The sequence below is a fragment of the Chanos chanos genome, chromosome 15 (assembly GCF_902362185.1).
Source record: "Chanos chanos chromosome 15, fChaCha1.1, whole genome shotgun sequence".
NCBI classification, from domain to species: domain Eukaryota; kingdom Metazoa; phylum Chordata; class Actinopteri; order Gonorynchiformes; family Chanidae; genus Chanos; species Chanos chanos.
This window is the reverse complement of record NC_044509.1, coordinates 13,034,333-13,060,507: the sequence shown is the minus strand read 5'-3', so window position 1 is coordinate 13,060,507 and position 26,175 is coordinate 13,034,333. Positions and strand designations below refer to the sequence as shown.

The window sequence follows — 26,175 nt, the reverse complement described above, 5'->3', positions numbered from 1 at the left end:
TCTAATTCTCAAATAAGAAAATGCTTGACTTTTACCTTTTACACTCGTGTTCTGCCTCTCCCTTACACAGACCATGGAAGTGTTTTTTAATAAGGTCACTGTGCAATATTTAAGGAAAAAAAAAACAAAAAACCAGGCAATAAGAAAAAAAAGAGGCAATAATTGTTCCATATTCTCCTATTCTCCTAAGAAGAGAATTTGTATTAATGCATTTTATAAGTGAGGTTTTTATTTGTTTGTTTTGTTTTGTTTGCTACTGCTGTTGTTATCCCACAAGGAAGAGCGAGAAAAGGAATGAAAATTAGCCCTGGTGGAAACACTGCAACAGTGCCTGTGTCAAACTAGTAATTACATGCTGCCCTGATTCATGAAGACAAATGCAGTGTGCTGCACAGAGGCCGATTAACATAGTTTCATCGCACAAAACCACAGGAATTCAATTTGCTTTGCCTCCTTGAACTCCAGTGCACACTTAGCCTCTACCCGAAAAAAAAGAAATAAATAAATCAATCAAACCCTTTGGTGGTACCATAGCATTATATGAGAATGTTACACGTAAACATAATTCTGTATCCGGGACTGCGGAGCCTTTTAAAACAGTACTTTAACGCGAGGTGATGAATTTTGCTCCGGTTCAGCGTAATTCGGTTTCAGCTTAAAAATAAATGCCAGAAATAAATGGCAAGTCATTTTGAGAGGCAATGCGTCAAATATGAATAATCCACACGGACTGGAAAAGTATACTGAGGACAACACATAAATAAATGCAAATTCAGTGCACATATGACACACAGCCACACAGACATATGCACATGCACACACACCATTTAACTCCCCATTCTTTAACAAGTGAACCTGTTACAATCTTACCACAACATATCTAGTTTATAATTAGGCTTGCCACAATCAAATGGACTAATTCCAGTTTTAAAAGTACAACAGCTAGACCACATCAGGGCTAATTAAATACGAAAGAGCCATGCAACGCGGGCGCGGCACCTTCACAAAAGCAAGCGGAAAAAAAAAAAAAGGAAAAACCCTCAAGATTCCCATTTTTACAGCCTCTTCAATTCCAGTTTTCTTTTCTTTTTTTTTTTAACTGAGTCTCTCGCAATAAAACCAAACGTTTTTATGCCATTCACAAACAAGTGAGGTTTACTCATTTAAATGCCACTTGTGCGAGGGAAAAAAAAAAACCCTGCAATCTACCGTGAGCCAGAGTGTCTTGATCACTTCAGAACGGTGGTGATTTGAAAATGTCAGGCTCCCTAGTTAGCAATTCAAATGACCTAAGAGGCAATTATGCCTTTTTCATGTTTCATGTGTGCCCCAATGCATCAAGAGCTGACATTGTACCCAGCTTTTAATATTACAATATTCTCCTAAGTGTGTTCCGACCGGTATGGAAATATAAGGCTTAATTAAAGCCATGGGTCCATTTCTCTCTCTCTCTCTCTCTTTGAGCTCTCTCTCCTTTGTCCTTTTTTATGTTTTTAGACGGTTCATACGCGTTATTCCGGAAAAAGCCTTGATGTGATTGCGGTAGTGCTTGAGGAGAGAGAGAGAGAGAGCGCTCTGATTTCTGTCATTATTCTCAGGGACTATAATCAGTGGCCTTGGTGATGGAGGCAGTAGAGGTGGAAAAGTGGAGTGTAACATCTAGGCTCTTCAGGAGAGTTACTGAAGGACTCCAGAGCCCCACAATTTCACCATCTTTTCATCTCTCCACCACTCCAACAACCCTGCTCCAATATTCCTTATCCTTTTCTTCTTGTCATCCATCCTATGAGTGGGGGAATAAGAACACTGTTGAATGTTCTCCGGAAATGCTCTCTATAATTTCTGAATTGCTGCATGTCGTTTTTTTTTTTTTTTACTGGTGAATATTACATTTGGGAACTATATTTTGCATCAACCATATTTTTAGGGAGTACAAGTTTTTGCTCCATGGAGAGATAAAACTATAACCCCCCCAGTCAGTATTTGACTACTATACATCTGTAGTACGTAAAAGATTTTTCCTTAGCGGTTGCATTGTCCTCTCAATGGAAAAGATATTTAGCTATTTGTCATCATGTCAAACCTTTTTTTTTTTTTGGGCTGTTTGCTCCTCGTGTGAAGGTGATGTGTGTGGGCGGCTTATGGATGACACTGCACTGGCGTCACTTCAAGCCAGCGTGTGGGCAGTCTGTTTTCCACTGGTAAAAGACGGCACTTAGAGAACAGGGCACCGTGTCAAGCAGGTGGGAGTACTGCGTTGCGATAGCAGTGGATGGTCTGAAAAGACTGAATTTAAAAAAAAAAAAAAAAAACCTGTCAGCTCCTTCAACCCAGCTTCTCCTTCACACAGTTCAGTTTCAGCAATGTCTCATCACTTACACCAACTTAACTATTTTGTAAAAGGGTGCATCTCATCCAGACGAAGATGTGGAGTCCACTTACTGCATCCTGTACTTTATAACAAAAACTTTTCATGTCCTCTTCTCCCCTGAGTAGAGTTTAAGCCATCCCCGATGTAAATGTACGAGAACTGGTTTGTTAAACATATTCATGTCGGCAGCTTGTCAAGCTTCAGATCGACACAACAGGTTACTTACTTCAAAAACCGATCGTAAGCTACTACTGCGGAGAGCGCCGCTCAGAGGCCAAGATGACCGCACCGAGGGAGGGACAATAATTATTCGGCTGTGGAATGCAATAGCGTGGTGTCTCTGTGGGACATGCTTGGTTCTAAAGCGTTCCCCTGCACTCTCACAGGCGGTAAGAGGATAAGGGGGAAGGAGAGGGGAGGAGTGTGTGTGGGGGGGGGGGGGGGGGGTGCTAGAACAGATACAATTTCACAGCTGAGTACGCCAGGCGCTGAGCTGTTTAGACGCTGAGGATTTCACACCTGAGATGCTAACAGCATTGCAGATTGGATCAAAAGCCTTACATGGAGAGAGAGAGAGGAGCTGGCTACTGCTCTTTTTTTGGAATGCCGCTCATCTCCCTCAACCTCCAAAAATCAGGTTTTAAAACCGAACTTGACTCTATCACAACACAACACTATCTAACATTCACTTATTGCCTTTATCCGGGTGTTATCCTTTTATCCCATCTGCTGAAAAACTCTGTGTGTGTGTGTGTGTGTGTGTGTGTGTGTGTGTGTGTGTGTGTGTGTGTGCATGCGTTTGTCTGCTGGAGGAAGACCATTCAAAGTCTACAGGCGTTTGGCTAAAATTTGTTTCGGTCGTCCTCGCTGGATTAAGTCGGAATTAGAACAACTCCAACCGGGGAATCCTATCACGATACAACCTGGCTCCATTTGATTCTGTTACAAGCCAAATTCTCCACGTTTGAAAAAAAAAAAAAAAAACACACAACTCGAGTACAAGCCGGGGGAACAACAGAGATAAATCCAAGCTTCCTCTCTTGTCTGTCCTCACCTGCTTTCACTGAAAGCTTTGTGAGGGTTCGAGATAGCAGATGTAGGGATGTGAAGCTTCGTGAATGATACTGAGAGACGTGATGGACAGTTACATGAGCCACGGGGTGTAACACTATAAACAGATCTCTTGATCGTCCGCGAGAAGACGGCTTGGAGATACAACAAGGCCGCTTCATCCTCAGAGTGAAAAAGTCTGAAGGGGTGATTATGGTAATGTTATGCCAGCCAATTATGTGCCTGTCAGCAAGAGAAACGGGCCGGCCCATGTCTGCGCCACAGAGATCAATCTGTTGACACACACACACACACACACACACAAAAGCCCAGAGGCAACAACAAAATAACTCCAGCTTTTCTTTTTTTTTTTCTTCCGAGGATGATGATAATCAAAAACCATAATTGCTTTTTCAATCACGGTGTTAATGACACAATCTTCGTGTAGTGCAGTGTAATTGTGCAATTAATATGGATACCCTTCTAGCTTCGGGTACCATCTGTTTGGCTTAGAGAGTGAAATTGAAGGGCCTTCCCAGAAGAGATGCTCTCTTTATGGTGCAATGCAGCACACTGCTTCCTCAACAAGGTCAGCATTTCAGCCTTCAATGGGTATTTTAAAATAGCCCCATGCGGCCTGTATTGTTATGCATTTTATTTTAAATAAATAGATCTTTATCATCCTTCCTCCTGCTGATTACTTGAAAAAGGATCAAGCAGTTAAAAGAGACAGAATGAGTCATTTTGATCCACGTTAGGGATTTGCCATTATGACCAATCAGGTTTCCATATGAGCGGTCCATTCTGAGCAAACACACACTTGTCCCTGCTGACTTAGAAAATATCCTGATGGATACAGTGGGTTCAACTGTGTGTAGGTGGGAGTCGGTTGCAAGTGGGTTATTAAAGACTTTCCATGGTGTTAAGCAAAGTGACTTCGGACTCAGGGACCTCACAATAAAAATAAAATAAATAAATGCCAAGACCAAAAAAAAAAAAAAAAAAACACTAATTGCTGCTGAGGTGGTCGGAAGCAGAGTTTAGCTTGTCTCCCGCAACACACAAGTGTTCCACATACGCAGCTCTGGGTTTGGAGTTATTCTGTTGTTTTTGTTTTTGTTGTTGCAAAGAGGCCTGGTATGCAGGAGCTCTGCAGTGCAGCTAATTGGCTTGCTAATGATGAGAGGGGCAGAGGTCGTCTCTACCGGTAGCTTCACCTGTCCCCCTCCTGGGTGATTAAACTACTGCCAATGAGCTGAGAAAATTAAACTCGCCGCCGAGCTAATCCCAGCACTGACAACCCTCCATGGCCTGACAGCGGCCATTTGCGCGCCTTTTCAACCGATAAATCCGTCCAAACCGACATTGCTCTTAAATGAATAAATCCAGTGACTGGCACATAGCCTGGTGTACGCGTGAGACCACCCACAACTTGTCACGGTCTCTTTGGACTCTGGGAGGAAACCGGTGCTCCCGGCGGAGACCCACGCAGACGTGGGGAGAGTACCCAAACTCTGCACAGAAAGGGCCCTGGCCGACCGGCTGGGAGTCGAACCCAGGACCCTCTTGTTGTGAGGCAACAGCTCTAACCACCTATTGAGACACCAGCAACTGCTTTCGACACCTACCATGCAACTTTGAGCCCATAGAAGGCTATTTGTTTTTAGGCATACTTCAAACAATAACACAACCCTGGTGAGAAAAGTGGAGAACCAGAAAACGTTTCTAACTATATTGTCTGAGGCAACACATACCACGGATGACGTACGAGCGGGTCGTTTAACCGTAGCGAGGCGCGTTGCTCTGGAAGTGAACCGTATTCTTTTTAAGAGATCTCCAGAACTTCTCTAACGTGTAGCTATACAAAACAAATGCACCAAGCTTCACTGACCTCCACTGAACTAATTCAGTCTTGCCGGTCTTTTCTTCCTTTTTTTTTTTTTTTCCTGACCACACACAGCGTCTGAAAGAGAAAATGAGTTAGGCGTACGAAGCATGATTGATGCCTAGCACCATGAAGTAATCAGACAATCCACAGGTGCTGACTATATTATACCTTCAACGCTTACCAGATGGCGCAAGGGGGGGAAAAAACCCTCGAGCATTTCGGTGTCTCAGTTCCCATGTACCATAAGCTTTAGTGAGGAGAGGTTAACTCCCTTGACTCCAGCACTACCTTTAATAGCTGGGTTAATTGGATGGTAAATTTGCTAATTCTTTAGGAGCATATGGTACCTCTCAGTCATTAAAAGAGAAAATAACCCAGGAAAACTCATTTATAGAGGCGATACACCGCTTTTTTTTTAGTCTCATAAACAGGTCTAAAGGACATAATCTAATGCTGTGAGCCAAACACTGAATAAGGTAAAAATAGAGGTTGTGGGGCTGGAGCTGAATATGGTGATTTGATTGTGAATAGCTGTAAATAGCTAAGGTCTGTTCAGCCATTTAACTGATATCATGATTTGAAGCACAGATTGTTTTAATACAACACACACACACCACTCTCAAACTGTGCTTTTCATTTCGGTTTTTGTTCTGATTTTTGTGTGGGCTTTTATTTATCAAAGTAAAAAAATAAATAAATAAATAAAGCCAGTGTGTAATTGGTCCTGGAGATCAGAGGCTTGATCTAACTATCTGGCCCAGACACAGGCTCGACTGGACTTGGTTCTGGTCAGAGAGGCAAAGCTTTGAGAGGTCACTTGACACGCACATTTGATACTTTCTGAAATCCTGAGCACGTGCATTTGGCGTCCATTTAGATCAACCGATATCTTCACAAGGTAGATAGGTACAACTCATAACTTTGACATTTGCTGTAAAGATAAGTATCTGTGGTAATTATGTCTAAACGCTTGCCAGCTATTACCATATGGAAAGTTGGCGTAAGACAACCATTTATTAAAGAAAAAGCTGACTCTGTGCAGCCAAAAATGAAACTTTAAACAGATGTCAATTGTCAAATCAAAGCATGAATTATATTCTAACTGTATTTAGAGTTCAATGGTCTGTTTTCAGGAAACTAAGTACTGTTACGGGGAAAACATTACTGAGAAAGCACGCTTCCCGAGCAAAGGTCGAACCGCTTCATTGGCATGCAAGCACGCTGAATCCTCTACTCCCACTCCATGATGCTTGGCAGCAGTCAAATACAAATTCGGTAAATGACTCGAGTAATTGGAATGACCTCTTCGAGACACATGTAAAATCTAAACATCGAGTCATGAAACTCGTAAACATACAGATAAACTCCCCCGCGATTCTAGTCTCAGGAACAAACACAGGAGCAAGAGAAAAATGCTGGTTTGAGTGAAAAGGTGTTTTTTTTTTTTTGGGTTGAGCCTCCAGTTGAAACAAAGCAACGCTGTGATCTCACCCCCGCTCGCCTCAGGCGATGTTCAGAGCGTCAGTGAGTTACAGCACAATAAAGTCAAAAGCGTGGCGCAAAGGAGCACAGATCCGAGCTGCTCACAACTTTAACACTCATCCAGCATCTCATCTCCAACCGTTTGACTTCCATCTCGCTGTGGGTTGGTCTGCCCTCAGAACTGATGGATACAAGACGGGGGGAAGCTCTTATACAAGAGGATGTATCGTCACAAACTTTATTTAATGCATGTTGTATCAGACACTCAGGAAACCATCTTCTATGGCAGGTTCCTGCAAATTCCTCACTCAAATCTTGTGTTTTTATGTGTGGAGAGGAAGAGAGAAAGAAGGAGATAGTTAAGTGCTTCGTAGAGGTTTATTCATTTAAGGTTTTCAAAACCTTTTAAGTACAAAATAGCTGACGTAAACGGCACAAGCAGCCAGCATTATATCACATCCAGAGATCTGATAATGAGTTTCCAATTGGTTAAAGGGTCCTATGCCAGACCGGTGTATTTATCCTATGTCTGAGCTGTGCGCCTCTTACAGGAACTGTGATAGATGATTTCAAATTGTGAGTGTCTGAGAATTTACCGTGTGACATGAGCGCCCCCTAATGGCTCAAATCAGCTTCTTTCAAATTCCAGTTTACAGATCCTCTGGGACTGTGATGGGGTTTTTTTTTTGCTCCACACCATCACGTAACACACCTGGTACCACTTGTCTGTTAATCAACACGCCGTTAATTAATTATATGGGGAGGGAGGGTGTTAGCACAGGGTTACATTAGCAATGTGCTGTCCAGTGAAGCCCCATGACCGGTTTTGAAAAAATACCGAGTTAAATAATTAAAGACATGACTGCTGTTCAAGGACAGCACGGAGGACTATGCTAGTCACTAATATGGTCAGCTTTGCGTAGACTTTTTCTTTTCTTGTTTTTCCCCCTCGTCATTAGAGAGGGTGTTTATCTGGTGCAAGAATTTCTTCCTCCATCACATGTGAGGAGTAATCTAAGGCACTGAGGACATGCCAGCTAGTGTTACACACTCTACTTGAAAAGGATAGCACTATATGTGTCATATATTAAGCTTATTACTGCTACACACACATATATGTTTGATGTAAACAATGCAAAAAAAGACCAAAGCATTAGTTTGTTTTCATTTCATTTTTATTAAAACAATGTTTGATTCACATTTGATTTGGTTTAAAATTAGCTCTAATTCATGATTTCTAATTCACTAAAATACAAAAGTTCATAACTACAGCAAAGTTCTGTATAAAGGCAATACATTACACACTTCACATCATGATTTAAGGATTTTGTTTTTTTCATTTCTTAGTGAAAATATCAAAACTTTGAGCTATGAAAATATTTTTTTTGTTTGCCTGCTTTTTCCTCTCTTTATACAATGGCCTAGAAAACAGACCAATAACGGTGGCTATTCCTCAGTTAAGAGCAATGCACATACATGGATGACACACAGATACTTATGGTCCAAAGGATGACAAACACAATCCGTCTGTACCATACACATCAGTCCCAACCCAAATCAGAGAAATTTCATTATGTGCTGTTAATTCTTTACAGTGCACTGACACCTGCTGCATGACATTCTGACTACACACAAGAGCACTCAAATCTCTCATGAATATTTGACCTTGAAAAAGTACATCTGAGGTGGAAAAGAAGTCATCATCTCTTCTTTGCCAAACCCACTTAAGCTGCCCCCCCCCCCGCCCCCCCTTCCTCCACAATATAATCTGACCTCATACCAAACAGCTATTTTTTATTTTTTATTTATCAAGAAGTATACTTTAATGGCTTTTGGGGGGGGGGGTTCCTTTTCATTCGAGTCTACTGACCATCACAAAGAACACAGTTTATTTATTTATTTATTTTTATATAGTCCTGGTGATCTTGGAGGTGTCATCCATCACTGAGGCGAGATGTGTCAGTGTACACCCTGCCTGTGCTATTTCTACATGGCCTTGAGGCTGGCGCTGATAATGTCCATGAAGGTTGCCTCGATTCGGTAGCACAGCTGGACGTCGGGATCAGACCCCTCCAACTCCTCGTCTGATCTCCTGGGAAGGATGGGCTTCAACAACCCCGCATCTGACAGCAGCTTTTCCCGTTGTTTCTCTTTCACATACTCCAGCCCTGGAGAAAGGCAGCACACGACACTAAACGTACTGGAACACCAAACGCTACAAGGCTTGGGTTAAAACTTCTGCCGGATATTCCTCTCTAACCGTTATTGTGGGTCATGCCACGTAACATGATAAAAGAGCAAGTCTTTTATTTACTCCCTATAATAGTAATAATAATAATAATAATACTTTATTTGTATAGCACTTTTCATACAAAGAATGTAGCTCCAAGTGCTTTTACATATCAGCAGAAAGAAAATAACAATAATAATGATAATAATAAAAAGTAATAAAATAAATAAAATGGTAGTAAATAGACCACACAATAAAAAAGCAAGGATAATATGCAGTATTACTCTATTACTGACAAATCTGAACCGAATGGCTGTCTCTGAACTCAAATCATTCCAGATGTCTGGTCAGTAGAGATGAAGTGGGAGGAAAGGCTTACTTGCGACAAACGGATCTATATCCCTGGCTTTGGTGGACACGTCACCTGCACACACCTGCCCCACCTGAATGAGTAGTGAGGTCACGTCGTCATACAGAGGGGGGAAAGCCTGGCAGAAGGACACCAGGCACGGCAGCGTTGGCATGAAGAGGGAGAATCGCTTGGCACGAGTCAGGACTGGGGACAGAAACACAACACAAGTCTTATGTCAGAGAGACAAAGGCTGGGCACTGGCCTTACAGTCAGGGTGTCTGTGAGTGGAAAATGACATCAGACTGTAAGGAAGCAAGACAACCAGGAGATGGCAGCACAACACACGGAAGGAGGGAATGCTGTGTGTGTGAGCTCAAAAACAGACAGGGGGAAGCAAACAACAACAACAATTGATAAAACCAAAACAAGAATGAATGGAAATGAATCCACAGAACGCGTACAAAACAAAATAAAAAAAAAAAGAGAGAGAGACAGACTAATCGAGACAAAAAGACTTAGTTAAGGAGAGAAGCGAGTGAACCAATAACCCACCTGTTAGCAGAGTTCCCATAACACTGATAGCTAGGCGGGCCACGCTGAGGGACTTGGGCAGAGCGTACTGAGTGCACAGGTGAGACAGGAGCTGGATGGCAAATATCTGTGGGGAAAACACACCACACACACACACACACACACACACACACACACACAGGCTCTTCTCAGCCCAAATCGTAATCCTGTGGGAGAGGAGACTAGAGGCTAGGTGTGTCCTACTGTGTACCGTACCTGCTTCTCCAGCTGAGGCTGGGCTAGGAGCTCAGGAATAAAGTCCAGGCAGATGTGAATGGAGGGAATGCCCGCCACAGTCAGAGGGAGCAAAGCCTGTGGGTAACCCTGAGGAGAGAGAGAGAGAGAGAGAGAGAGAGTGCACACAGCTTTATGATATCTCTACTCAATGGTACGCACGCTCGTTCAGCGAGTCTGTGAGTCAGTTAAGGCGTTACCTGAAAGTGGACTAATTTGGCGATGTTTGGGTCGGCGATGAACATCTGGTGCAGCAGACAGCAAATGAGACACTGCACCTCCCTAAGGTCACTCAGCAACCCCCCCTCAGGCTCCCGCCTCCCCTGAGCGCGCCACGTCCCTGCGGCTCCCTTCTCCTGCAGACCCTGCAGCAGACTGTCTGCCCCGCCCCCAAGCTGCTCCTCTTCCTCTTTGGTAGGCAGACACACCTCCAGCAAGATCTGCACAGCTGCACTGTCCTGGGAGGTTTACACAGAAAAGTCCCAGTGCCAGTTAGAGTGGAGAGCAAGGCTAAACACGAATTACAAAAATCACACACATTTCACACCTCAGATCAAGAAGTGACGGAAAGGTAATACGACTGCAGGAAAAAAAAAAAAAAAAAACGCGAGGCTCTCATTGTCATCAGTGCATGAAGTATGAAACACAACTTCAATGCCGTGGAGTACAAAAACGAAAAAGATGAAATAAGATAATCAGTGAAAGAGGCAGAGAGCTGGTACCTGGGCGGCCAGCAGGGCGTTTTTCAGCTCCTCCCGCGTCACCTCGGGCGTGTCCGGCTGACCCGTCAGACCCAGATTGGAGATGGTCTGCGTCTGCCGCTCGAAATCGGACGTCTCTTTAAGGTGGGCGCTGAGGTAGGCCTTCGAGGCCAGCAGGTATCCATTCAGCATGTGGAGGGTTATGTCCATTAATGGAGGGCACCTGAGCACGAGCACACACACACACACCGATGCACAATCTCAGTGACTGTGTGCAAATAAGTAGTCATCTCTGATGATGCCCACTGAGTTACACAGTCATAGCGTGTCACTGTTTCCCTGTATATGCATAACTGGTGACTCAAAACCTCGCTGCATCTGTAACAGTGGGGATTCACGTGTTCATACTGATGGCTACAAAAGCACTTGATGACACCCACTGGGCCATGTTCAAAGTCATTCAAATTCTGAGTGAGCAAGCTGCAGTCCAGCCCATACACTCAAACTGCCCAGCGTCACTGGAAACATAAAAATTGACGACTAAAACAGAAACGAATATATTGTGAAGGTTAATGAGTATGCTGTAATTTCAAGTAAGCATCACCAGTGAGGGTATTGAAACATAGTGATTTTGGAAGGTCACACACACACACACACACACGAACAGAGTTTTCTGTGCACTTGCCTGAAGACTCTCTGGTCACAGCGCAGCACTATGAGTGGGTCGACCATCAGGTCGTTCTGTGTGTATCTGTGTTGTCTGAGGATCTTTACTGAGGGCTGCAAGGCGTTCACGGTCATCACCCAAAGCCTGCACCACACACACACACACACACATACACACACACACATACATACACATACACACACACAAGCACGAAGAAAACTGTTAAACACCATGTTCGACATCTTCTTTAAAGGTTTCATTTTCACACAAATGTTCATGATGGAAGGCTGATCTTTCCACCTCTCATTAAGACGTGGAACATCTCCGTATGTCAGAAAGTAAGCTGGGGAGAAAAAAAGAAAAGACAGTAGACATTACCCTTTCCAACAGTCATGTCTCATAACAGTTAAACTCCAGCAGAAACCGAGAGTCAATGCAAGAACCCCTACTAGCTTTCTTGGTGATCAAGGATCTCGCTGTAGTCAACAGCACACTAAATAGGAGCACCTGAGAACAGTATGTGTGCTTTGTTTTTCTGTAACCCTGGCATTCCTGCCATACAGTAGTGGTCAGCTGAGAGGCAGGCACAGTGAAAAAATGCACTGGGTAACAGGATAATAACAGACGCATGCTAAACAACAATTCTGTTTGTCAGAATGGCACTTTAAAGAATTTGACAAAAAAACCCCTCTATATTGACCAAAAACAAAAGATCCTGTATTTTCTCAGTCACGCTGATAGAACCAATCAGAATTCTTAATTGCCCTGGACGTTAGGAGGGTTCCAAATGCAAACACAGTGGTTTTAGTCTGGAGTTAATAGTGATTCTCTCTTTATCTTAACTAGCCTAGCTGATCTCACTGCAGGCAGATAAGACTACCGTCTCTGATTGAGGACAAGATGGGGGAGAGATCATCCAAGAGCAAACAAATATTAAAAAAAAAAAACAACAAAAAAAAAACAAAACATGACAAAAAGGAGAAAAAAAACACACACACACAGACACACACAAAATAAGGAGCACAATTTTATGAATGTAGCAAAGACTATGGAGAGAAATGAATTAATACTAATCACAAACGAATCTGCTAAGTGGTGACACCAGTTGGCACTATCAATGAAGTACAAACGGTGGTTGTTTTGTTACTCTGTAAAACGTCCCGTGTTTTGTGTTTGACAGGTCTGAGGTCAGTCAGACACTGACAGGCCTGAGGTACAAAGCCACATAAGTTTGATTCTGTGAACAGGCACAGGCTGAACTGACGTGCATGCAGCAGGCTGCGGCTCCACGCTGCCCTGGCCGTTTGCACAGCGCTGAGGGCCAGGAGAGGAGAGGGCTGGGAGAGGAGGAGGAGGAGGAGGAGGAGGAGAAGGACGAGAAGGAGGGGGCAGAGAGGTTAAGGCAGCTGTGTTAAAGCCCAAAGCCCAGGAGAATGACCTAAAGCCAGTTCCCAGCTGCTCCTCTTCAACAGCACTGGATCATCCTTCCTCCTGCATTCACACATGAACCAACAGCAGAGCCCTGGGGCTCTCTGCGGACATTCAGCTGCTTCTTTTTTTTCCTTCTGGTTTTTTTTTTTTTTTTTTTTGAAGACAAATCCACCCACCAAGGTGAAAAAAACCACAGCTCTAAAGCCAGCCGATAAAAAGAAAAAGCAGAGGAATAGATCTGAGGATATATATACGACTCATATCTCAGTGGGGAAATCACACCAAAATACCAGTCCACTGACTGGTGTATGTCCACCTATATGCCTGCTGGCTGTATATACATGCTCCTATACATTTTCAGAGACGAGAGCAAAAACCTTTCAAACTATTTACTGCACCACGGTTTTGTAATGGATGAAGCATTTAAAAAGAGATTTCTAAGGGCTGAACGTACGTAAAGAATTGTCGTACTTCACATGGATAACAAAATAAATGATCACATACCCTAATCAAAACTATTAGCTCACACCACTGGCCATCTTCATGCTAGCATCTCTGACTTGTTCTGTATTCTGGGAGTGTAGTTCCAGCCTCTCTAAGCATGCCTCTAATACCCTGATGAATTTGGCAGGGCGTGTGTAGCACTCACCTGCGAGGCATGACCGTGTTGAGTACCATCCACAGTTTGTTGACCGTTTGGAGGATCCGGCGAGACACGCCCTCCTCCAGCAGCCGGCCCATGTTCGCCGTCAGCACTTCGGCATACGGGATGAGGTCGCTAGCGGACAGCAAGGTCAGGTGCTCCAGGATTCGCAACAACCTGGGTCCGCTGGTCGGAAGGTTCTGGAAAGCTGCGACGAGACAAAACAACCATGACAAACTCTTATAATCGGTGAAACGACGGTTTTGATGCGAGTTGCCTGTTTTCAGCCTGATACTGTGGATGTTCTCTATAGTTTCAGCAGGAGGTGGGAACAAGCTAAGGGGACTGGGACTGACATGATGTCAGTTAAATATCTGCCAAAGGGAAGTCGACGTTCTTAAAGAGTGTCTCTGCTCTTCCTCCGTCACTGTCTCTCCTACCCACACAACCCAACAAAACAGCTTTGAAAAAAAAAAAGAAATCACAGCTAGTAAACTCACAGGCCCTCCTCCCGTGGTTTAAACAAATGTTAAAAAAAAAACAAATTGGATGTTGAGGAATTTTTTCTCAAAGCACTGGTGAAAGACAGCGCGCACTTACTTTGAGGCTGAGTCATACTAAAAGACCAGGCTCCAACAATGACAGAGACAATTAATATCAGAGAGACAATAACAAGTGCGTTTTCCCCTCAGACAGTGCTGATATGCATGAGTTTTCTGTAGCCTAATTCCTGAACCAGTCGCCTGCAGCAGTTTCTCCTTAAAAACAAGCTTTTCATCTCATGCACACTTAAATATACAGCACCGCAAGCCTCCAGGTCCAGCTACTCGTAGACATTTAACATTCATCTGGTTTTTTTTCTTTTGGTGGAAAATCTAGATGAATTTATGGTCCTTATTATAATTACTATTTAAACGAACCAGGGCTGAGAAATGAAAAACTGTCTGTCTGACTATGAGAACAAGAAGTTGATTCTATAAAAAGAAAGAAAAAAAAAAAAACACAAGACATTAATTGCCTAGGCAGGAAACACCATGTGTGTTATTCCTTAATTCCTCTCACACCCTGTCACACACAGACAACTTGTGGCCATGTGCCATCTAAGCATTGCAGGGGGTGTGTGTGTGCGCGTGTCTGTCTTTGCCACTCACCCTCCTGGAGCTGAGTCTGGGAGTATTTACAGGTAGAGCTGGTCAGTAACATGCGTCTGAGCAGGGGTAGAGTGCCAGTCACCTCCTCCTCACAGATCCAGTCCTCCACCATGCACAGGTGGGGGTAGTTTGTGGCCAGCAGACGGAGGAGAGCAGAGTGCAGTCCTGAGAGAAACACGGCACGAAAAAAAAAAAAAAGCCTAGGTGAGAATCTGACACTGAACAATAAAACATTTTAAAGGCAACGGCGGCCAACGGGATGACAAAGACCTCCTTCTCTTCTCACCTCCGAGCTCCTGCTGCAGGCCCTGGGCTTGGCGGATGAGGTATTTGATGGGGACCTGGTCCATGAGAGCCGCCGAGTAGGACTTGGGCTTCTTCTGCATCAAGGCTAGACGGACAGGAGGAGAGAGCTCATTAGAGTCGGCCTTCAGTTAAAAAAAAAAAAGTTCCTATAAATGGACCTGAGGCACAGGTGATTGTCTGTTTTTTCCCCTGCTTTATTTACACAGCCAAAGGGCATCATTACTTTGGCTTGATTGGTTCAGGAAGAGATTAAATAAACACAACAATTTAGAGAGGAGTGTCTGAAAAACAAGCAAAGACTAATGAGGGAACATAACCTGCGTGCGGCTTAAAAAACAAAGTGCCAGTGATTGCTGCTAACCGGTGGCTATACATTTAAACAGGTGCTCATTTGCTCCCTTTGAAAGGCCAATGAAAGAGAGTTTAGAAAAAAAAAAGAGAGAAAGAAAAAAAAAAGAGGAGCAGGCTGGGAAGACATAGTAGGAGGAAGCAAAATTTAAAAAAAAACCAAAACAGTCTCCTAGACCTTAAACATTAAAAGGAGAATGACAGCCTTTTTTTGGGATTCCTCCTACTCAAAGAATCACATTGCTGGTTAAACAGAACCAGACATAACGTATCTTGGCCGAAAACATTACGAGTGTGTGTGTGTGTGTGTGTGTGTGTGTGTGTGTGAAAGACATCCCGCGTGTACTGTGGTGGGGTTGAGTAGCTTTGTTACTAACCCAGGGCCTTTGTGCTGGCTAAAAGAGCCTCCTCATAGGACAACATGTAGTAGAGGATCAGGAGCTGAGCGGTGATGCTGTACTGGGGGCGTGTCCGTGCACTCTCTCCCTGCATGGACGTGGGGAGAAATGGAGGTCAAACAGAGGTTAAGAGGAGGCCTTGCACTGCACATTGTCACAGACAAAAAGATAAATTCCCTAGTGGGATCAACCAAGGTGGTCTAAACAGAGATGCTTAGAGGACATCAGCCCAGCATTAATGACGTATAACGACGTTACTGTTATTAAGTTTGGTGCCTAGCAGTGCAACAGCTTGGATTACTTGGATTATAGAATACTACTAAGAGCTTTTTGTTTTAAAATAGACTGCACACTTAGCCAGGGCTCTACCAAACCCCTAAACAAATACATAACTAATTCTAAAGTAACGTGATTTTTTTTCATTTCAGACAGATCGGGCTCTCTGCACTGGGTACCATCCATCAGTTTTACAAGGTGGACGGGTTTTTACCATAAACCCCACAACTGTCAGAAAAGATAATGAATGATGGAGTTCATACGACACCACTGGGCTTCTACTGTGGCCATGCAGTTTGTCTGCTCTTTAATAGCTGTCATCTTTTATCCTGTTACATTTTGGCTCTGCTCCAGCCATTATGGCTAGGGTGACAACGTACAAAAAAAAAAAAAGACTTCTCCTTCAACAAGAGGGTCTGGCTTAGGATCTCTGCGATAAAATAAACGTTTGTATATTTTGTGACATCAAAAAGAGGGACACTTCAGAACCAAAAGACACAATCTACAGTACCTTTTGCCCATACTTTGAAAGCCAAATTCATATTTAAATTACTCATGTAATCACCGTCCACTGAAACAAATAACTTTGAAGATAGAGATTAAACTAAGGAAATCATCACTCCATATTTATGACAACCATAGTCTTGGATGACAGGGTTCAGACAGCCCAAATATGACCCACCCCTGCTGGGCCCTGGAAGACGTTGAGGATCTCCTGCTCTGTGATTGGTGGGTTAGTAGCCTCGGGGTTGGTCTTGGAGGCGGGAGTTAGGATGGAGTTGATGTAGACGTCGATGAGAGGAAGCAGCTGAGTGTGAAGCGGGGTGGTCGTCTCACAAAGCTGTTTATAGATCCAGTCCTAAAGCAATGTAAACAAACAAACATTAAACAAACAAACAAACATTTAATGCCCCCCTCCTTAACCTCTTCTGTAATCTATCCCTGGTGCTCTCTCTCTTTTTATTTCAAATTCAATTGTTCTAACATCCACTGTAGGGACACCATATGCTTTTGAGATGGAAGCCTTTTCCAGTCAGGCAGCGAACAATCATTGGAGCTATTATGCTTAGTTGACTTTTCTGCCGCCGGTGGATAGAGATTTGAGTTTTTTAAAGACAGTTTAATTGTTATGTTTCTTACTTATCAGCCAGGCAGGCGGAGACACCCGATTCAACTAATGAATCTCCTGAATCAATAAAGTGTCTCTTTGTGAATCAAGGAGGAAGAGATAACCAAGTCAATCAGACAATGCTCTTCACTGGAGAGAAGTCAATAAGAGAGAGAGTGAGTGTGTCAGAGAGAGAGAGAGAAAGCGAGAGAGAGAGTGTAAGAGAGAGAGAGCGAGAGGGATAGGGAGAGGTAGAGAGCGAGAGAGGTAGAGAGCGAGGGAGTGAGAGAGAGAGAGAGAGAGAGAGAGAGAGAGAGGGAGAGAGGGGGAGAGAGAGAGAGAGAGAGAGAGAGAGGGGGGAAGAGATCATTAGGCATAAACAACCTTTATGGAGACTTTGTGCTTGGTGAAGGCTCTGCTCCTAAGCAGCTGGTAAATGCAATGGATGGGTAAAAACCCAGTTATGTTGGCACTGAGGTTGTTGGTGACAGCTACCCTCACTGCATGTGCAGTCACCACCTGCAAAAACACACACGCACACACACACGCACACACACACAAACAAACATCAGCCTTTCATTCTCTTTTGTGCTAGTGAGGGAGATTTGGGAGGAGGCATTGACCTTGGTCATGTGTGATCAGTTTACCTGTTCGGTGAAGATCTCCTGGGTGAAAATAGTTTTCATTTTGCTCAGAGAGCTGGGCTTGATGGCAATCTGTAGGATAACAGTATCAGTCAGAGAATGATCAATAACTCTATTAGTGATGTAAACGCTGTGCCTACACGCATTCATCCGATAGGAAAGTGAGCATGAATACATTAAGCATGGAGCTTAAGCACACAGAGGATAAGCCTCTCAAACTACTGGTCATTACCAGCACAAATACTTTATTCTGATCTGGTCTCTGAATACCATACTTCATGTAGGCTTTAAAATATACCAGATCACTATTCATCCCTGTCACTCAGGATCAGAGCAGAGCCTAATTTTGGACTGACACTACACCAGGAACAGTATTCATCGAGGTTACTGGACGGACACAAGAAAGGTCTTAACGGACATTGCACTTTGTGCAGAAAATGTCAAAGAGTACTCCATTTAAGTGTAAATCTTAGATGTAAGGTGCATGGTAGGTTTGAAGGTCAAAAGTATGTGCTCGTGTGCATAGCAGTACAGGTTAAAGATAAGCGAATCCTTGCTACGGGTGTATTGATCCCTCCAGCCCTTACCTTCATTCCCAGAGTGGAGCAGACCAGCTCGATGATAGCACTGAGCTGGTTGCTATGGAAATACATGGCAACAAGTAATAGCATCTCTCCGAAAGAAGCAGACACGCCAGCAGCACTGTAGAAGAGAAGAAGGGGGGGGGGGGGGGGGGGGTGAGAGAGAGAGAGAGAGAAGAGGGATTTAGAGACAGGAGCTCCTAATACATCCTGGACATAGGGAGAGGATGGCATTTTAATAAACTGATCACACCAGCCAAAGCGACAACACTACAAACATCGCCCCCCCCCCCCCCAATCTTTCCTCCACCCACCCACCACCACCACCACCACCACCATCCTACCCCCACCCCCCCCCCCATCCCCATTCCATCACCCCTTTCCCTTTCTAAACCCATCTTTTTGGTGGCTCTAATTTAACCCCCCTCTCCCTGCGCTGATGTGCATATCTCTAGAGATTTATGGAGCTCCGTCGCGGAGCGCCCCGGAGGGGGTCACGGGAGAGGCAAGCTGCTGCAGTGATAACTCAAAGCACATGAAGAGCTTATTAAATTTAAAAAGGCCTGTCACAGCACTGCCGCTTTATGTCCACTCCCCGCTCCCTTCTGTTTGTTTTAATATGAGCTCTGTCTAGGCTTTCAGCTGCCTGCTGCACAGTGAAAAAAGAAAACGAAAAAAAGAAAGAAAAAAAGGAAAAAAAGAGGGTAAGAGGGTTGGGGGGTGGTGAGGAAAGAGGATATATGTTCCCGGAAATAAGATATAAATTGGCTATGAGAGCCTTGTGAATTCATAACTGAACCCGAGACGACAGCCTTGTCGTCGCCGGAATTCGAACGAATGCTCAAATAACAGTCATTTAATGATTAAACTGGACATCTGCCAAATTAAAAATCGTAACGATTAAATCGGCCATTTTCCTTGACTGTCATTAAATTCTCGGGAAAGGAAAAAAAAAAAAAAGAAAAAAGCTCCCACGCCAGCTCGCGGTACCTCTCAAAGTACTCCTCCTCTTTGATCATCCAGCTGAGCCACATCACCATCAGCTGCTCCTGCTCTGGAGTGCTAGAGAGAGAGAGAGAGAGAGAGAGAGAGAGAGAGAGAGAGAGATGACAACATTAAGCCATTACAATGCGCTACACAACACATCACTGGACAATAATTCATTACTACAGCACACAGCATGCACTGCAGTACCATTACTGCTGCAGAGCGATATTCATCAGGTATAAGGCGAGTTCTCTAACCTGACCAGCGTGGGGAAAGCCAGGAGTTTGCAAAAGGCCAGGGAGACGAAGCGAACGCCGGCGGGCGTGGCCGGCGGCCGGCTGGTCATCAGTTGGAGAAGCTGCTCTGCCTCTTCGTCAGTAGGTCTGTGTGAGGCGAGATAAAACACACGTTAAAAAATTAAGACAAAAAAAAAAAGAAAAAACCACCACAACGGGACCAGCCCCATTGGGTAACAAATGATCCCCGACAACACTAATTACTAAGAGGCCATAATGGAGATGATCCTAAAATGCTCCGTCCCATCAAGACACAGAGAATCAACCAAAAAGAAAAAAGCCTTTTTTTTTTTCGCCACAGAAGTGGTGCTGAATAAGTTTTGTAAAAATAAAGAAAAGGAACAGGTGAACTAAATAGAGAGACAGATAAGTAGACTGACGAGTAGTTCAGCCTTAGTGTCTGTATCTGCAGTGGGGTGTGAGGTTCGTACCTGAGGCCAGCTATACCCATGAGGGCACAATAGAGACGGAGCAGTGCGCTGGCCTTCACCACGTGTTCCTCCCGCAGGCCTGAGTAGCCGGAGCTGTTCTCCGTGTTCGCCTCGCTGTCGTTGGGCACATGGGTACTGCGTGAACGCGGCAGGATAGCCACCAACTCCAGCAGTAACTGTCTCCGCATCTGCCACAGCACTGAACTGCTCTCTCTCTTCCTCTGCGTGTGTGTGTGTGTGAGTGTGTGTGAGTGAGAGAGAGAGAGAGAAAGACAGAGAGAAACAGACAGGACATCAGGACAGTGTCTCTCTGTGTTCACATAAACATGAAGCCAATATCTGCTGAAAAAAAAAACTACAACAACGTATGTCATAATTGTTCAGTTAACTGCGATGGTCTCACCTGCTGGCCGTTACGAATGAACATTCCAAACCAGGTGCGGACTTTCCCATTGGTTCCCAAGAGCAGACCGCTGACGTAGGACACCAGAGGACTGACCGCCTCATCTGCAGAGTCCGGTTTGTAGTCAAGAGTCAGTGCCACGCCCAGTCCTGGCAGGTGACACTCCTCCACCTGTAAACACAGCAGAGATTAGACCAGGCCTACTCTAACTTGCAGCGCTGTGTGAGATGTGATGGAAGGTTAAAGCAGAGTAATGGGGGGGGGGGGGGGGTTTGATTCTCACCACCATGGCGCGGATGTTGAGGGCCTGAGACGGGTTCATCTGACACAGCTGTCTAAGGGCTTCCGTCCTCCGCCGCCCCCCCACGCTCTCCTCATCCTGACGCTCACCGTTTTTGATCAAACCCCGGCACACTGCGCGGACATACACAGAGAGAGAGACATACACACACACACACACACATCTCAGTTATGTACATGTCTTCTTCCCCAGAGAAATAAACCTGAATGAAACTGTCTGTTAAAACTTGGCTTTCGGGACACAAATACACATATTCCGTAGTTAGACATTAAACCAAGGTGTTAAAGCTTAAATCAAAGTTATATGTCATTTTCATATCACTACTCATACTGAAAATGAAGACACGTTGCTTTTTGTTTTTTTACTCCTGTTTATGATCAAAGATTATTTATAAGATGTCGGAGGCACTTTATCGGGCATGACTGAGAATTACACACACCTCCTCTTTATAAGCTGTAAGATGTTTCCTTGTTTATAAAGTGTCTCAGCTAAGCGATGCTTTCTTGGTTTGTGAGGATGATGCCGCGGCGGTGACTGCCAGCGCAAATCCACCGAGCCGTTAAATATTTATTCATTTATTTGCCTTTAAATGAGCCTCGGTAGCATTCAAAACGTCTGCATTTTAATGACGGCTTCTCTCTTTTCCCCTTGGTCGTCGATGCAGTTGACAGTTAAAGTGGCAAAACTTTTATGCTTGAATGAGGGAGGTGGTTTGACAACTGCTCAGATCATATTGACTTGAGTCTTCTTCATAAAGACACTGCCTGTCACAAAAAAGCCGCCACTGAGTAACTTACCAACTCTTGATTACAAATAATCACTTTGGAAACCTTCAGTAAGTCACTCCCCTTTAAAGCTTCACAACTAAATTGATTACCCTTCCTTTGCTTCAATAATAAAGAGACTGCCTCCATAACAAGCAGAGAGAACGACTTAATGGTCATTAATACAAGCTGTTTAAGAGTCCTGTTTGGACTACACACAAAACAGGCTGTTGACTCATCAGTGACCTCCCGCCGGCGATAAGGAGGTGCAAGAAGCATGGAGATCACTTAATGCGTCTCCCTGAGGAACGCCCTCGTTCAACTCAGGCCAAAGCCAGACAACAGAGGAGCCGTCACTGCTCCTCCTTCAGCAGAGCCATCACAAAACTGTTCCAGATGAAATTCCAATTACGGATAAAATGCGGCATAAAATCATTTCATGTTGAGCATAGCAATGCGATAATTTGGAAAACGGGCACTTGCGGCGGCTAGATTTGTTACAGTTTGCCATTTCCGTATCAGCGCTGTGTTTTCAATAAAAAAAATAAATAAAAAGTAAGTAGGTAAGTGACCGTGAAACCTTGTTACGAAACATCTGCTATTTGAAGATGCTATCAATAGAGAATCATTCAAACTGAGCTGTTTTCAAGGTCATGCTGAATCATGAGCTTCGCCAAAAACTCTCATACCTTCATTAAAACTGTCTGGGACATTAGCAACAAGCAGGCACAGGAACCAGTCTCCATTGCGTACATGAAGCAGTGCTTCAGCCACATCTACGATTGGCAGCAACGAGGGAAGTTCTGTGGGGGGGAAAAAACAAAAAAACAGATAAATGAACACGTGGGCTGATACTGGGAATCTCGATATTGGGAAATCACACTACATGTCTTCATGTGTACCTGCTTGTAGGATACAGAGAACATCTGCCACTTCTTCAAGATAAACAGGGCTCTCGAAGAGTTCAGAGGACTTGAGGAAAAATTCGCCATTAGAGTCAGCAACCTGTAAACCCAGAGACAAAGATGTGAAACCAGCCATCGACAAAGAAACTCAAATAGGTGTACAGGGAAAGTCACACTTTGAAACGAATTTCAAGTGCTCCTGAGAATCAATCACTTGACATTTACTGGTGCTAAATGTCACAGTTTGACACAGAACAATACATTACACCAAGATTTCATTTTTGCACTGATAAAAGCCAGAAAAATGTGATAGAAACACAGTTTTGTACCCCTACTTTATGGACCACGTCATATGTTTACATTATGGATTCCCAAGAACTCTCAAGTGAAGAAATGAACATTACTTTTTCACAGCCGTAATCAAACCTTATTGTTTCTGATTTTTATACTGTCTCAGTTTACAGTTTAAGGCTGAGAGACTCAACTGACTGTGAACTACCACTCAAATAACCTTAACCCAGGAGAAAAGTACTGATATTGTTCAAGTCAAGTTAAACGAATAACTGTAAGAATGATAGTTGTCGGGTTTTTTTCACCTTGTTCATGATGGCTAGTAGCTCACTGAGGGCCAGTCGGAGCCTCCTCAGGGGGTCACTGTGTTCAAACTCCAGAGTTAACCCATGCTGCAGCTGAGACACCAGGATACTCTCTCCATTAGACCCACCTGCCTTGTGCCTGACGGAGAGCATGAGTTCACAAGACGATACGTTTCTCTCTCACTCACACAAAATTACTCAGAAATAATTCATAACGTAATATGTTGAGGTTACGTGACGTAAGACGAAGTAAAGATCTCCAGTGATGACTTGAAAAGTGACCATGGTAAACAAAGAACCAAGCAAAACTTAAAAAGTTACCAAAGTTACTGAGAACCATCCAATTTAAAGTGATGCAAATAAATAAATACATAGACGGCTTTGTTTTTTATCTTTGCCATACTCCATACACTGCCATACTTTCATTTCAACCAAGCCGCAATACGCAGAAGAAGCATAAGATGAAAGCAGGTTCATCTAGGTATTCTGAGTGATACCTGAGTTGCTGCTCCTTCCTTGCGTCCTGCTCAAGAGCGTGGAAGTCGACGGAGAGCAGAGCAACTATAGAGTTGACAGCCTCCACTCCAGAGAGCAGACGAAGGATTAGCTTCTTATCCTGAGCCCAGGCATGGCTCTGGTCCGCAGGGGCACAGAGCGCCATCCGAACCAGACAAGGCAGTAACAACCGGAGCTCTGGATCACTTAGCGCTGCCAGACGCACCACATCCACCTTCTGCATGGCCTCAAAGGCATACGGACTGACAAACTGTAGACCCGCGCTGTCTGACATCCTGAGGGAATACCCAGAGTAGTGCGCACACACACACACACAGGTTTCTCTTACTTTGTAGAATGTAAGGGTATCTTGTTATGTCTTCTGTTGGACTGGTTCGTGCATCTTAACTTTTCAGTAGCAGTTTCAAAATATTCCAGTTTTTGCATATTTAGAACTATAAAAATATTTCGACATTTAGTCTGTTGTAAGTGGCATGAGACAGGAGTAATAGCCTAGAGTGTCAAATGACATTATACTGTGTTTCCAGTGAATGAATGCGTCTGCACCTCTCACAGGTAATATTCACTGGGACGACTACAAACTTGCTAGTCAACACACCATGTGCTAGATAACAACTGGTACGTACAGAGAGTTCCTAGTGGAACATTAATTGGCGAATATTTTCGGAGTGGTTGGTCAGTTGGCTGACTTATATAAAAGTATTACCTCTTTTGAAAACTTTGGATACACCTGAGCAGTCGCCTTTGGCGACTTATACGCATTAAAACTATAAAATTGTTCATCACCTTGACGCCGCAACCTATAGAAGCTACTGTGGGTATTAATCAGCAAATTATCTAGCCACCAACGACTCCTGCTTGCACCTCTGATAACTGCTAGCTAGCTGACAAATTAACCAACAGCCTGAAATTTGCTCCTAGCCTACCGAGGATGATTCTTGCTAGCAACTCGGTTAGCATACTAAGTTACTGCCGGAGATGTTGACCCTGAAAGGCACTTCCAAGTTGGGATATTGATTTGCATAGATAAGATATGCAACTTAAATAATGCAATATCATAAAAATACCTACCTTGCTTCCAACGTTTCGGTTCCTCCGATATTGTTAATGCTAAGGGCCGCGAAGACCTCGGCCCGTTGTGATTCACCACCACCGTGTAAGCCACAGCATTCACGGCTTCCTCCTAGCTTGCTACCTCGGCTCGAGCGCAAGCTGTCCCGCTATCTATAAAGTTCCATTCAGGAGAATCCAGTTGAATATGTTTGAACAATGAGCATTACATGTGAGCCGATCATTTAAAAGAATATTTGATAACTAATTATAAGGTTATTTATTTAATTAAGTTCATATACGTTTATTTTACGAAATGGTCTCTGGGTTAGCGAGATGAATGCAACCTTCGTGCACGCGATAGCCTCTTAGCTCTACCCGGCAAACTGCATTCACGTTCTTTAGATCTCGAGAAGCTCTCGTCGTGTTCACTGTCAATACAACAAAGGCGGGGTGGATGGAGTTCCCGAGATACCACAATTGTTTTATTTCTGCAAGTGCATCGTAAATGCAATGGAGTTTTGAGTAAATTGCATCAGTTGTTGCTCTTCAGAAACCATTTCATTTAATTTCATCTCATTTGTTTTTATTTTTCGTGGAATTTATGATAAATTGTGCCATAGGACAAATTTAACAAGCTCACTTCAAATTATGACCGCCATGAAACCACATCGCATTTACTAAATCGTATTAAAAGGCCTCTCTCCCAGAGTAGGCAACACGATTTCTAAATTTAAAAAAAAAAGGGAAAAATGATTCAATTCAAATAGCCCTTTCTTCAGTAGGGGTCACGTCTTCTTCAGACCATGTTTATGCTTTAAAAAGACAGGTTCAAAACAGCTAATAACTTAAATGAATTTGGTTGTTAAAGATACGAACTATTAGAAATCCGTATTTGATTAACGCTTTCAAGTATTATTAATTAAAATATTGTTGCTATGCACGACTAAATCAAGATACACAAAATATTATTCAAGTGTTCAAACGTATCCATTTCAGCATTTAGACAGTACATGGCGCTGTTCATTCTGATCTGATTTTAAGTTGAGCAGTGACCTACTCTTTTCTTTTTATGAGTGGGAATGAAAAAGACGACTTTCCTGAATTCTAAAAAAAACAACGAAAAACAAACAAAAAAGTTTCAGTGGTATAAGAGATAGGAGAAGTTCCAGGGACTTTTTTTTTTCTCAATTTTAAAATACAGCTTTATTCTGAACAGAGTAAGATACAGAAAGTGTTGATCTTTCTCTGTGCACACACACTGCATATCCAACAGGCTCCCAGATGTGGCCTTTAAGTTCATTTACACCACACATTTACTTTCACACAGAAGTAAAATGAGTTTGGTCTAAATGCAGTCTTCGTTATCACACAGAAGTGGGGGAAAATAAGAAGCTGATGAAGGGAGGGTAAGGTGAGGTGAAGGGGGGGGGGGGGTGGTATCAGTAAGCACAATGTGGATCTCCAGTATTTTATAAATGTTAACTCATTCTTT

The 26,175-nt window shown here is 43.6% G+C and overlaps 1 protein-coding gene across 1 annotated transcript; it reads right to left on the bottom strand.

The window, feature by feature from the left end:
- Window positions 1-8,714: 8,714 nt before the first annotated feature.
- On the bottom strand, window positions 8,715-24,863 carry ints2 (integrator complex subunit 2). The gene is made up of 25 exons (XM_030792749.1): window positions 24,702-24,863; window positions 23,612-23,905; window positions 23,115-23,253; window positions 22,516-22,618; window positions 22,303-22,416; window positions 20,832-20,962; window positions 20,549-20,719; window positions 20,146-20,366; window positions 19,676-19,801; window positions 19,422-19,493; window positions 18,438-18,552; window positions 17,854-17,922; window positions 17,591-17,725; window positions 16,781-16,957; window positions 15,802-15,910; window positions 15,057-15,161; window positions 14,771-14,935; window positions 13,626-13,827; window positions 11,564-11,689; window positions 10,900-11,101; window positions 10,378-10,635; window positions 10,160-10,267; window positions 9,926-10,031; window positions 9,401-9,577; window positions 8,715-8,959 (listed from the first exon to the last, which is right to left on the bottom strand). The coding sequence occupies exons 2-25, from the start codon at window positions 23,902-23,904 to the stop codon at window positions 8,778-8,780; spliced, it is 3,606 nt and encodes a 1,201-aa protein (XP_030648609.1). The 5' UTR covers window position 23,905; window positions 24,702-24,863; the 3' UTR covers window positions 8,715-8,777.
- Window positions 24,864-26,175: the final 1,312 nt, after the last annotated feature.

Coding starts and splice junctions, on each gene's coding strand:
- ints2 (XM_030792749.1), bottom strand. CDS start 23,904: ATGTCAGACAGCGCGGGTCTACAGTTTGTCAGTCCGTATGCCTTTGAG. Junction 23,254..23,611: donor AGGAAGGAGCAGCAACTCAG/GTATCACTCAGA, acceptor GCTCTCCGTCAG/GCACAAGGCAGGTGGGTCTA. Junction 14,936..15,056: donor CCTGCAGCAGGAGCTCGGAG/GTGAGAAGAGAA, acceptor TGTTTCTCTCAG/GACTGCACTCTGCTCTCCTC.